General features: G+C 33.5%; 1 protein-coding gene across 1 annotated transcript in view; it reads right to left on the reverse strand.

Moving 5' to 3' along the window:
* Nucleotides 1-9,126, reverse strand: part of LOC120523805 (scavenger receptor cysteine-rich type 1 protein M130-like) — a 58,507-nt gene extending 49,381 nt beyond the window's left edge. The window contains exon 1 of the mRNA XM_039745427.1: nt 9,046-9,126. Coding sequence (XP_039601361.1) covers nt 9,046-9,109 — 64 coding nt within the window. The 5' untranslated portion in view covers nt 9,110-9,126. The remainder of the gene's footprint in view (nt 1-9,045) is intronic.
* Nucleotides 9,127-14,814: the final 5,688 nt, after the last annotated feature.

Genomic DNA, 14,814 nt, shown 5'->3' on the forward strand with positions numbered 1-14,814 from the left:
TGATATTTTATATAAATACTGTGTCCTTTTCATGCTATATTTTATTAATATAATTATTTTGCATTGTGCTACTTCATAATTACTTCACTGAAGATTATATTTTCTAATTTAAAAAATACCTGGGACGTTCAAAAAGTTTCTGCACTTGTATATTTTAGTTGGAAACGGTGAAAGTGGGAGGTGTAGTAATTGGGCATTAAAAAGTTTGTATGACGCTGGGAAAAATTGTATCGCAAAGAATGTAGAAAAGTGATGTAATTTGTTTTTGAAATTCTTAATAAATAGAGTTAAAAAAAGTGTGGAAACATTTTGTAGGTCCCTCGTACCTCATTTCTCCAAAATAAACTGACCAAATTCTAGGAGGAATAATGTAAACAAGCCAATCCAAAATATTACTGTTTTAATATCTAAATTGAATTTTCTAGAAATAAGCTATAAACATATTAACATAAATTAAGAAATGCATGCGAGGTTAGTGCAATTTCTGAAGAAGAGAAGAGATGTGCTCTGTTGTGTTCATTCTTGTGAGTAATCTTGCAGCTGTTTTTTGATTAAATTGAAAATGCTTTGTAAACATTTAGGTAGGTCAGTGTGAAGAACATTTCAATAATTATTATTAGCAGGAATGGGCTTTTCCGTGTCTGCCAACAATACTGAATCTCTAACCTTTGCCATAGTTTTAAAAGATATAAAATACAGTCTTAGTAACTTTATTCAAACAATCCATAAAGCTCAAATTAGTGTCAAACATCAATCCTAAATGAATCGGCTAAATTAATTGAGAGTTTCGGTACTGTCTTAGTGAAACCAACCTACTATAAACTTGACTTCTATTATTATCATTAAGGTTTAAAGTGTTGGTTGCCATTCTACAACTAACACCAGTAATACAGTTCATTAAAATACAGAGCCATTTATTATTATTATTATTATTATTAGGCTTCTTAGAGTCATAAATGTGTCTGTCTTCAGATAAAAAAGGGAAATGATGTTTTGTCTCCCAGCTGTTTGCCCAGGGGATAATAGTTATATTAAAAAAGGACAGGAACTAAAACTGAACCCTGAGGCACACCACAGATGACCAGAATTACTGAAGTAGAAGCTCTACCTATAGGAACTGGACACTGACTTTCAGAAAGGTAAGATATAAAGCAATGATTCATGCCCAGGCTTTAAGGCAGTTAACCAACATAGTATGATCAACATCATAAAAAATGTTTGGGGTTCTTCCAGAGGGTCTTAAAGTGGAGAAGGACAAACAAATTGTGATTGCATTCACTACACTGTTGGCACGCAGACTTATTCTGATAAACTGGAAGAACCCAAACTCTCCTCTTTTAAGTCAGTGGGAAACTGATGTGTTATATTATTTAAAATTGGAAAAAATCAAATACTCAGTTAGAGGATCTGTACAGACTTTTTTCAAAACATGGCAGGATCTAATCAGTAATATTTTAAAATAAGTTTATAAAGCACAGAGAATTTATTAATTTAGGTATGTTTACAAGCCTTAAATTTTACACCGTTTGGCTTGCTCTCTCTCTCAAGGGTGGGGATCGATCTGTTCTTGGCATAATTCTTTTTTTTGTAAAAACTTGATTGTTGTGTATTGATTGTAATAAAATTAATAAATAAAAATTAAAAAAAAAAAAAAAATCATAAAAAATGGAGTAAAATCCAGAATATTAAGAGGAATTACATCTGTCATCAAGTGAATGCCATTTTCTGTTCTTACTAATGTTATTTCAAAGGTGTGTTGATTGACCAGAGTGGAATGTTTCAAATGTTGATTAGAAGCATTTTAGAAGTGATACAACTGTCTAGATGAGAACAGGCCATTCGACCCAAAAAAGCGCAAAAGTACAATTCACTTAAGTCTTGTAAAATAACATCAAGCCTAGTTTTGAAAGTCCCTAAAGTCCTACTATCTACCACACTACATACCTACCACACTATTCCAAAGTGTCTATAATTCTCTGTGTAAAGAAAAACTTCATAACGTGTGTGCGAAGTTTACCCTTCCGTTTTACTCAGCTTTACTCAGCTATTTATATTGTAACCTAAATCATTTCTCTATCTCCTTATGATACTTTTAGCTTTAGATCAGTAAAGTTTACGTCCATGTCCTTATACTGCCTCAAAGATGGGAAATTATTTTTATTGTTTTTTTCTTTTCTATTTTTTGTAGGTTTTTGTTTTGTGTTTGATACTGTAACCATATAACGGTGCATAGTGTTAGTGTCATTAAATACAAATTAATTTCATGTCCAGTTCAGCTGGGTAAGGCACCTGGCTTCTATAACCTTTAATTAGACAATTAGGATTGAAAATGAATGGATGGTTTTAATGAACGCAACCCTGATGTAACTTCAGGATAAGACATTAAAAGTTCATGAGTGAGTAACGCAAGGCTGTGACTCCTACTGTATAGAGATTTGCATTTCTTAAGAAATTTCCAATTAAAAATTGCCACGATAAATAAGCATAGATCAACTAAATATTTAGGAGACAGTTAAACAAGAAAACCTAAAGCAGATGTTTAAGTTAACAACACATGAAAAAGTAAAATAAAAAAACACACAAATATATTTTTTTTATTTTGTTTTGTTTGCTGACATTTATGTATTGTGTCTGTAAAAATCTTTTTAATTGTTTGATTTTTGTGTAAAACATTCTTTGAAAATGGAATTACGTACAGTATTTTGACTCTACTGAATTATTAGCTAGAAGTATCACAAATAAACAAACAGGATTAAGATAAGAGAAACCTTAATTAGTAAAAATAAAAAAAGCAAACTTGAATGCTTTGATCAGTGATCTGACTTGTACTAGAAGGCTACTTTAACTATGAAATGATCCATATCATTGTGAGCAGCGTTGAGCTGTACCACAATACAGGTAGCAGGAGTTATGTATTCAGAATATAAAATTGAGTATTCAGGATTCAGCTTGCATTATGTTTCTAAATATGTATTCAAGAATGCAGTTACTTGAGGAATACTTTTAAACTGTATGTCCTACAAAATCACGTACGTTTAGCCTTCCATATCCATTGATTCATTTAAATACAGATTGAAAATATGAAAAAAAAATCCAGAAAGTTTCAAAAAGCAAAACCTGAATTTGCTGTGCACTGAGCACTACAATAAATCTGCACGAATGAAGCGATGGATATATTCTACTGTAGCTGGAATTTCACATATCCTCAGCACTTGTTGTTTGAGCATTGTTCGTCACACATGTTATTCATTCCCTACTTGTGTTGTGTGTGTAGCTCGAGGTGTGTAGATCAAGCATTGAGAGATGGGGTTCTGGATCTTTTCTATTATGATGCCTAGCACTTGCTGTCTGTCTCTCATGCTGGAAGCAGCAGTGCAGTAGGATGCAAAACGGTTTGTGAAATACCGCTGACTCTGGCAGTTTCTCTTTGCTTTTTAGGTGAGCTAAACTCTTTCATAAATCTTATTCTCTTTACCCAATTTTCTAAAAGTATTTTTGTTACTTTATGTTTGTCTGTGCTTTAATGAGGAGCAGTTAAGTAATTATCTGATGTTTTAAACAGCAGCGCTACTGATTCAGAGAACCCATAAAATGGTGTGCAACTCACTGCTGATTATGGCTATTCTATTTGCTATTTTGCCTCATGTGCCTAATTGCATGTTAAAATGTGCAATAAAGCTAAATAGGGATTTGAATGGTGATCTGTGGTTGATTTTATTTGACAAAATAAGACATAGCTACACAATGCAGACCACGTCATCTGGGGCCTCAGGTATAAATGGTGCGTACGTACAAAAAAGTTATGTACGCCTGTTTCCACGCTCGCATCTAGATGTGTAAAAACTAAACTTGCTGTAAAGCCACACACATTTGCACAGCAACCTGACACCATGTGTACGCACATTTCTGCTTGGTTTTGCAAACAGGTGGCAGCCAGTGTCAAAGCAGTGCTGTTTCTGTGTGATTTTCCTTTCTTTTGTTATATTCATATAGACTTGGGCTATATTAAATACAATGAAATTAACTGCATATCATTTACAAATTTAAGGCACTTGATCATAATCATTCTGTAACAATATAATGGTGCACCAATGGCCAAACTATTTCAACTACTATGACAGCTTTAGCATTGATGGAAGACATCACAAATAGAAGAATTAGAAGAGAGTGCGTATTTAAAGATCATACTGATTTCCTGTGAAATGATGACTGGCTTCTAAGTTGATTTAAATTTCCAAGAGCTATCCTCTGACTAAGATGTATACTTGATATCATTTTTATGATGATATGCATTAAAGTATGTATATTACATTTTACAGATAAATTGTTAAATTGATTTATGTAATGTATACTGTTAATAATTAAACATGTGGGGGGCATGGAGGCATGACGAAAGTGTGGCTGCTTCGCAGTAAGGGAGTCACTTCCCAGATGTCCCCTGCCTGGGGTTTGTATGTTATTCTTGTAGATTTCCTCTGTATGCTTTGGTTTCCTTCCATAGGCATGTAGGTTATGGGATTTGGTGATGCTAAATTGATGCTGCTAGTGTACACGTGTGCTTGTATTCACCCTCTGATGAGCTGGCTGTCTGTTCAGGGATTTTTTCTGCCTTGCGCTTGATGCTTGTTAGGACTGTCATTACCCTGGATGGATGGATTGAATAATTAAAATGTATAACAAAGATTTTTCAATGTTCCTTAAAAGTTTTGAAGAATCAGTGTTCTAAGCTTACAGCTGGTTTTACATTTATTACAAACGCTTATTGTGTGGTAATTGGTTATGTGGAATAAGAAAATGGAAGGGGTTTAGTACGTTTAACAGGGACAGTACTGCTGAAATAAATTATTCTATCCAGGGTTGCTGGAAAGGACAGCAGCCATGTTAACAAAGGTCTAACACAGTAACAATTAAAAAGACCAGTTTGTACTATACCTGTGTCACAAAAAATAATCTCAAATAAACATTCACAACTACCACTGTGACCAAGAGTGTAAAAAAGTAAAACCCTTGAAAATCACTTAGCGCTGTGGAAATTTCTGAAAACTGGAAGCTAAAAGATTTTATCCAAGTATATAAAAAGATGATCAGGCAGATCCAACTAACTTTAGGCCAGTAAGCTTGAAATACATCACAGGCAAATTAATGGAAACAATAATTAAGGAAAAGAATGAGCATCAAATGGAAAAAACAGGCCTTTTGGCAAGCAATCAGCATTGAGTCAGAAGGGAAAGATCATGTGGTTATGATGCGATTACCTTGATTTTCAGAAAGATATTTGTAAAATCCACATGAGATGAGTTATTAAATGAATCAAAGTGGAATTGAAGTTGCTTTGTGAAAATGGGAGCAAAATTGACTTAAGCACCTTAAACAAAAAGTTGTGATGTAGGAAAAGTTAAAAAGTATTGTTAAAAACGGCCTCCCTCGTGATCAGTGTTCCTTTAAATATATACTGTATATATAACTTTTAAAAATAACTTCTTTACAACAAATGGAAATTTCTTAAGAGTAAATTTTGCAGAGAAAAGTTTTCTTTAATCACAGAATTATAAACACACAGAATAAATTACTAAATAGTATAGTAGATAGTAAGGCTTCAGGAACCTTTAGGGATCTTCAAACCCCAATTTATTGCTATTTTAGAGAACTAGGTGAATAGGTTTACAAAGATTTGTTTTGCTGAAAGGCCTGTTCTCACCTAAGTTGTTGTATTGTTCATTAATTATACTTATACTATAATTTAACTTAACATTGAATGCTGCAAAAATTGAGGACAATTTCATACAAAAATAATAACAACTAGAAAACATACAGTAATAGGTCTACTCAAATGATTAAGTCAATTAGGAGGAAAAATACAGAGGCGTGAGAAGCTTGTTCTATAGTAAACATTTGATAAATAATTCTAGGATTAACCAGGGATTATGAAGGCATAGAATTCAGTGTTTAATTATTATTTGGACTTTTAGTAATTAGTTACAGGATTTTCACAAAAACAAAACACTGACCCCATAGTAAATTTAGTGTTAAATGCCAATAGAGTGTTTTAATAGCATTGCTGTTAATGCAGAAGATACAATTAAGAAGTTCTTCTCTATTTTAGTATTAAGAAAAAGGTCAATGTGCAAGCTACAGAAATTTGAGAATGAGCTAACTGTGGCCATCTGCGCTTTTCAGAGATACAGTTCTTTACAAAACATCATGCGATTGCATAGTCTTTCTACCCAGCTGCTCCTTCATCCGAGTATCTAGAGCTGTGCTAACTTTAGGCAGCCACAGTTTTCTAACAGGGCTAGTTTTTGTGTACACTTACTAAATACACAGTACTAAGCTACTTCACTTCTCTACTTTACATTTTGCTCCCTATTGCATATTATCATTTTACTTTCTAATTACTCAGATATTAGTCTGCTGAATAAAGAATAATTATAGTCATTGATCAATCCATAGGCTGAACCTAATTATTCCAATGTCAAGGTTCTGGGGAATCAAATTCTTCTGTCTAATGGAGGGAACCAAACCTGGATGAGGAATACACAGACCATCACAACAGGTAACTTAGGATGTCCGTGGAAACCCAGATAAAAATGCATCAAGGTAGAGAAAGCACATGAAAACTTCTCACAGACAAGCCTAGGATTCAGACCTGGTTTTCTGAAACTGTAAGTCAGAAGATATTGGAATGCCACAATCATATAGAAAAATGAAATAATTTGTGTTTTTTTTTTTCTTCAATTTTTAACAAATGAAGAGATTAGTACATTTCTGGTAGCTTTTGGGTATACTGAAGAAATATTATGAAAATATTATAAATAATGTGGAGATTGCTCAGAGCAGAGTGCTGCAAAAATTAAAATGTTTAAACAAAGACTGGGCAACATATCCAGAAGTGCACAATATATATATTTCAAAAGCCGCCGAATACTAAGAAAACATTGTCACAGGTCATAACAATATGGTTTGACCAGTCCTGGTAGCTATAGAGAAGTTTGTTTCATGTGCATCACTGACAAGTTAGCTGAAATAATTATAAAAGGCAATACAGAGGTGTAAAGTGTATGAAAGGATACTCATTTTAGGATTAGATAGGGAGGCAAAAAAAAATGATCAAAATGCAAATTATACAAACATATGTTGTTTTAAAAAAGCTTTCGATAAGGTACTCAACAGAAATATAGTCATCAGACTGAAAGATGGGGTGCACTTTGTACAGATGCGTGTAAACTGACGTGTATAAAGCACATAAAATAACAGGTTATTGAATGGTGTATTTTTTCACAATCATTTGAGGCAAAGGTCAGTAGTACGATTGCATGTTTTTGTTAAAATAATTTGTAAATGGGTAAGATTACAATGAATCGGTCATGTAAGTTGAAAATTGCAAGTAAAAATCTTGTTCATTAGCATTAACATTTTGCCAGAAATATCCGGACAAAAGGATTTCACAAAATTTAAAATATATTATGAAAATAAAAGTTGAAGTAAATATATGCAAAGTCTTCTACTTTTAAAGTACAAATGCTTGAAACAATAGCACAAAGAAATGTTAAAGCTTAAATTATGAATTTTGAAAACTTAGGAGTCTTACTGGACTTGATCAAAAAGCATAAAGAAACAACTAAAAATACAGTTAGGATGTTAGTTTATTGGGCCTATTCAATTCATAACTGTTCTTTTTTGTACAGTATGTGAGTCACTTCAATCTTCACTTTAATTTTGTTTGTTCTCTTTTACAATATACTTGAAACTTATCCAAGTTACTAAAAGGCATAGGGCATGGTGCAGATTCAGACATGACATTTATTCCATATAAATATCTGATTTATACCAATATCAAAGACAAGCAAATGTACTTATGATGATTTGATATTTTTATTTTTGTTTCTAACTTAGGCATTGTTTGTGGACGTCATTAATTTTTTCAAGATTTGACAGCCCTAGAAATACTTTTGTGGAATAAAGTACTATTGATTTACGCTTCAGCTTAGTACTATGAATAATGAGTTAAATATCTATCTATCTATCTATTGAGTATTACGTTTTTAAGAGGATATGTAGTAAACATATAGATTTTATTTTTTTCTCCAGCCGTCTGGAATTTTATTTCTGTTTTTTTCTGTCCTTTATGGCCATTGGACCTTACTTTTATTCTATGTTAATTTCTGTTTCTCTTTCTTCATCATGTAAAGCACTTTGAGCTACATTGTTTGTATGAAAATGTGCTATATAAATAAATGTTGTTGTTGTTGTTGTAAACATGATTTTAAATATATTTTGAATATTTTTTAGATTAATTTAGACTAATATTTATTAGCCACCACATAAAAATATATCCAAATGTTTTAAGTCATGTCAGATCATGACAAAGAAATTCTGTATAATTTTACTTTTAAAGTGTCAAATGTTTAAAGTCTTGTACACTGTAAATGCAATAAATAAATAAATAATTTAAGAGAAATTTACATATTAGCAGAAATGGACTGATTTAACTTTATTCACATGAACTAAATAATTAACTTTATCCTTCACCTTGACTCACTTGACATATTTTTAATGTACTAAATGAAAGTGGGTTGATTATATCTTTATAAATGTATGATTAATCTTTTGGACAGCAAAAAATCACATAACATAAGAAGTGTTTGTTTATGTTTTCCAAATAGATGTATTAGGGTAAACTATAACAATTTTACAAGGTTGGTTATGCATTATATAAAAATAACACTCATGGTCAAAACACATGTTAAATGCACTAAACTATTAGTAGCTTTGCCTTTTGCTTATAATTACCAAAATAAACTTTTTCGTATGAAAATGTTTTTACAGAAAAATGTAACTGTGTATAACTTACAATTATAAAGCTTTAGAAAACTATTTAAAAAGGATTGCAATATACCAAAAGTGAATGAAAGTACAAGATTAACAGTTAATATATGTACAGTAATTTGTTCAATTAAACAAGCAATTGCTTTTTAAATACATTTTCAAAATCTAAATAAACCAAAAAATTAAAAATTAGAAAGTAAAACTATCAGTCTGACTTACCCGCTTGTTTGTTTAAAATTAAGGCAATACAACCAAAGAGATACACACCAGTGATGCCTGCCATTCTGCCTTGACACTCACTGCACCAAGACACCTACTGATTTTGATAGTTATGAGGAAACCAAGGTTTGATATAACTCGCCAGTCACTGATAAGCAGCCTCAGAATTTTGGCTCACCAATGTAAAGAACTCTTACCAGCTGTATATGGATGAAGTCTGTTTTTGTTCAAATTTAACCAATTAAATATTGCTAAAAGTACTTTCTTCATACATGACATGCCTTAGTCTGTGCAAGCTGCTTTCAAAACTGCATTTTTGTCTTCTAAGAAAGAAGTGTATTATTGCATACCAATACTCTTTTAGCTGCTCTCACATTAAGTACTGATAAAATTGTTAATATATGTAGTTAGTTTGGTATTAATTTTTAAAAATAAAGGTGGTGGTGGCACACTGAATAAGATTAGTACTTTCCTGGATTCATCTTCTGAATCCAGAAATGATCTTTGTGAAGTTTACATGTTCCATGCATGTTAGTGTGGGTTTTTTCTCCGTAGATACATACTGGTTAGGCTATCTGGGTATTCTAATTTGTCTCAAGTGTGAATGTGAGTGTGGGAGCGCATGAGTGTGCAGTGAGATGGACTAGCACCCTGTCGCATGTTGTTTCTTGCTGGAGCACCCAAAGGAAAAGCCACACAGACACAGGGAGCAGGAAGCACCCAAGACATAAACCCCAGTCTCGTTATTGTGAGGCAGCAGTGTTTCCACTGCACCGCTTACCTTGCCCAAATTTACTCCCCCATTTCTGTGAGTGAAGACATTAGAATGTTGAGAAGGACAAAAAATGGAGCAAATCTCACCAGAGAAAGGTTGACAATCAAAAGATGTAGGCTTTCAGAGAAAGCATTGTTTGGTCAGAGAATAAAAGTTCTCTCATTCTGTCCTGATTGTATTTCATTTATATTTTCTATTCATAAGGATTACTTATGAATCCTTTGAAATCATTTCACTTTTTATTTTTTTTTTTTTGTCTGATGCCTCCTGACTCACCGGCATGAGAAAACCCCCAGATATAATATACAGTATTGTGCAACTCGTATCAATGTCTTTTTGTTCAGGAGATTGAAACTTTTGGATTGCCACCCATTTTAGGCCATTTTTTAACCATATTTTGTAAAGAAAATTACACCCTTATGATAAAGAATAAACCAATAGGTATCTTCAGCAAAAATTATCAGAAAGGCTTAAAGTTGTGCTTGCCACATCAATCAACCTCAGGGGTTAACACTCTTTAATGGAACACAAGGGGTCAAAGTCACTCATTTTCAGAAAACTTCAAAGAAATGTGGATTGATAATACAAGCATGTGAAGTGTCGTTTTATGCTATCTTGAGTTTGCTATCATGAATATGATAAAATGTATTTATTTTTTCTTTACCGGGGTCCTAGCCCTCTAAGAGCTACTCCAGGAAGGTTAAAAATGACACATTTCAAACATAAGCATGTGGGGTATCGTTTTGGACTGTGTCAAGGTCAGTGATTCAAATATGATGTTATTTTTGATTTCTAATTCTTTATTATGGATCTGTCCTCCTGTGCACGTCTATCAGAGGATGAGAAATGACAAATACTCCATTACAATTGAGAATATTTTAACTTTAACCATTTAAATTGAAGCACACATTAAAATATTTCAAATATTTGATGCAACTATTTTTGTTTATCGTGTGCTTCAACCTTGTGTAGTAAATCATTACATTTCTCATTAATACCCCAAATTAGAGAGGTTCATGAAAAGTCATACCCTTTATTTTTGTCACACTTTCATTGTTTTCAAGTACTGTTGTTTTATTTGGGGGTTTGTGTTATGGAGAATTCATTTAGTTATTACTTTTCATTTTTGGCCTTGTTTTGACTTAGTTATTAATTTTTCAGGTTTTGTTTTATAACGTTCATGGGCACTGCCATTTTCTTGCTCCTTTGCCATGACCTGATGACCCATTGCCAAGGCTATATGAGATTACAGTTAAATGCCAAAACAAACTGCTAGTACCTTCTTTAGCCTCTGACTTTTAGGATCTGAAATTCTACAAGGTTCCTTTATTTTGAATTTGGGATTATGTTTTGGGGTTTAACTAAAGATACAGGGAGCATTTTGTTTTGAATTTAGCAATGGTCAGTGAACTATGAGTGTATCTAGTCATTAGAATTTGGTTCCAGATTTTTAGTCTCTCCTTTATTTTTGTTCTCATTTCCAGTCCTGGTCTCATAAAATACTTGCTGTGGTTCTACATCTGTAGACATTCGCTGTCATAAAATCATCCACTTTCAAAGATTACCCCCAGCTAATAGCAACTTTTTGATATTAACACCATCATCTTCATTACCTTTCATTGCAGAGTGCCTGAATAGCATTAAATTGTAACAAATTATTTACACTCATTTAAAGAGAAAATTAGGCCAATTAAACTGCAATTTTTTACCCGGAGGAAAAAAATCCTCTGATGAAGAGTGAAATGATAGAGAAAGAAAAATGAAAGGTACATTAGTGGCCAGAATCAAAGAGGGAGAATCAGAAACAAAAGACCAGTTAAAAAGAAACAGAACAAAAGTCTCAGAACTTGTGGAGAAATGTACCAAGAACAGTGGAGGAGCAAACCTGACAGAGAGGATCGAAGGAGATTCTCATATCTAAGCACTTGCACAGGTAATATAGAGCTGGTGGACAATTTAGAAGTAGGTGTGTGAGTAGCTAGTATTTTATGGTTAAGAAATAATAGTTTTCAAAAACGTATTCCAGGTACATAAGGGTGTGATTAGTAGGCTGAACAGCATCACATCCTTCTTCATTTTTCACCCATAGACAAAAAGATGAAGACCCAGAAGAAGACTCTTGATTCTGACCTTAACTCCCCTTCTGCCTCTAATGTTATAAAATCAGCCTTGAACAGCAAGAAGCTGTTACAGGACAGACCAGCAACTGAAGAGGGAAGAACTATTAAGAATGGCTTTTTTCATTTCTGTATAAATGACCTTTATATCTAGTCTAATTTAAAGGGTAATAAACTGGGTTACAGAGCTTGCATGTTCTCCCCGTGTCTGTGTGGGTTTCCTCCCACAGTCCAAAGACATGCAGGTTAGGTGCATTGGCGATCCTAAATTGTCCCTAGTGTGTGCCCTGCTGTAGGCTGGTGCCCTCTCCGGATTTGTTCCTGCTTTGCACCCTTTGCTGTCTGGGATTGGCTCCAGCAGATCCTTGTGAGCCTGTGTTAGGATATAGTGGGTTGAACAATCAATGACTGACTGACTGATTAAACTGGGTTACATGAAAACTGAGAATATTTGGTTCTGGAAGCTGTACAGGCATCAGGAATTTTATGGAAGCTTAATGTACACTCTCTGTCTCTCTGTTTATCTTGCTGAGTTTGCCTCTCCTTTGCCTTCTCCTTCACCTTCAATGGCTGTGTGACGGGGACAGAGAGGAGTGGTTTGAATTCAATTTGAATTTCAATGTTTGTTTTCAAGCGACAGTCGGTTAGCAGTGCTGCAATTGTAGCTACCAGGTATGCCTCAGTCCGCATGCGATTAGCTGTCGCCCCCGCACTGGCATTTCACACCATTTCATATTAAAGTATTTTTCAGGTGTAGTGTCGCTAATACTGTATCGATTTTAGAATGACACGGCATTGGAAAGCTCATTTTACAGTACATCCACTTGTATGCCTTATTGTAACGTTTGCAAATTGTTTTATTTTGAATTTTCACGTCACTGATACATAATTTTCGCCGTCTAGTACTGTATGTTTCTCGCTCTTTGTTGTTGTTCAGAGAGACTCCAGCCTAACACAAATGCATGGATACAATCACTGGCGCTGGCGGCAGCAGCTTTTAATTAGTAACTCAAAATCAGGATGCATCCTATAAACAGGTATACAGGTTTTTCCATGGTTTTTAGGGTCAAAAATCCACTGCGTCCTATACATGGTATCATCCTATATGCAGGTATTTATGGTAATAGAAAAAAATATAGCGTTAGATAAATGTCGATAAAAGTTAAGTAGGTATAATAAAATATGCATTTATGATATATCATTAATTAAAAAAGAACAAATTGGTATTAGTGGGCTCCTTTCAAAAAACCTTAGGGGGGGCGCAATTAAAACTGTTATGAAAAACTCGGGCCACAAATACTTAAAGGTTGAGAAACGCTGTCATAGAGTAACCTGACTTGGTCCAAACATATTGACACCTGTGTGAAGAAGGCAACATCTTTATCATCTTAAATGCCCTTCCAGATGCTAAAGAACTCATATAAATCTACTATTGAAAGTATCCTGACATGAAGTATTACCACGTGGTTTGGAAACAGCACCCGGCATGACCACAAGGCTCTGCGGAGAGTGGTATGGTCAGAAAAATGCATCACTGGATGTGCACTCTCTAATTTCTTATGACATATACACCAAATAATATCAGACCAAGCCAAATAAATAAATAAGAGATACCAGCCATGACCATCCGAGCTATGGCTTCTTCTCTGTGCTGCAGTCAGGGAAATGCTACGGCTGCCTCAAGACCAGTCCAGAGTGACTGAGTGGGAGTTTCTGTCCACAGTTCATATACATCCTAAATGGCCTATTATTAATTCTATTTTTATCATTTATGCTGTCATTGTAAATATTTTTTTTAATTGTTTTATTGTCTTTTATATTTTTCTTCTAATACACAATCTTGAAGTTTAGCAACAAAGTATTTCACTATACTTTGTACTCTGTGCATAATTACATGTAACTAGTAACATTTGATTTGATTTAATTTCAGTTTTCTTTAATTTGCCTTTCCATTAAATAATATTTTGAACATCTACACAGTATTTCAAAAGTGTTCTCCTGTCTATGAACAGAAATTAGGATAGGTTAGGTAGACTTTATTATTCCAGAGGGTAGTTTGTTTGTCAAATTAACAAGAAACTGTGCAATATTAATGGCACTTAGAGCTGAGTGCAACAAAGTAGTCTGTCTTAGGAGACAGTCCTATGTTTCTAAAATTATATATGATTATGCAGAAAATCTGAGTTTTATTTTCAACTATTGATCATTTTCTAAACCAAGTCCAGTCAATGAAATGCCTCCTATAAATTCTAGTTTAGCCAGTGAGGCTAAACAAAAAATAAATGATATTAGGTGTATTTTAATATATCCCTCCAAAAGTTAATCCTGTTAAATCTCAACATGTTCTTTTTAGAAAATGAAACTCCTTCATTGAAATACGTTTTCCCAAACTCCATAGAATAATTTCTCAACTAAAACATTCCACTTGTATCCTAGACCTGTCCCAAAAGGCTTTTTAAAAGATATCTCTATGACATTAAACTATAGTTGTTAAACCCCTGCCCAAGAAAAATAATCCTGACTCCTGTGTACTTGACAACTTTAGACATACATCTCACTTGCCTTTTTAAAATAAAATTCTAGGAAAAGCTGTGTTTTTAGCAATTAAATGAGTATTTAAAAAATTCTATTCTTGATAAGTTTCAGTCAAGTTTTAGAACAAATCTTAGTGCAGAAACTGCACTGATTAAAGTAGTAAATGATTTGCAGGTTAATGAGAACACAGTCAATTTATCTGCTTTTGTTTTACTGGACCTGAGTGCAGCATTTCACACCACATACAACAGTATTCTAATAAATCATCTTAGTCAATGGATGGGTCTCTTTGGTAATGTTTTAAACTGGCTTCAATCTTATTTAACAGGCAGAAAATTCTTT

This window comes from Polypterus senegalus, chromosome 1, assembly GCF_016835505.1.
Source record: "Polypterus senegalus isolate Bchr_013 chromosome 1, ASM1683550v1, whole genome shotgun sequence".
In the NCBI taxonomy this organism is placed as follows: Eukaryota; Metazoa; Chordata; class Cladistia; order Polypteriformes; family Polypteridae; genus Polypterus; species Polypterus senegalus.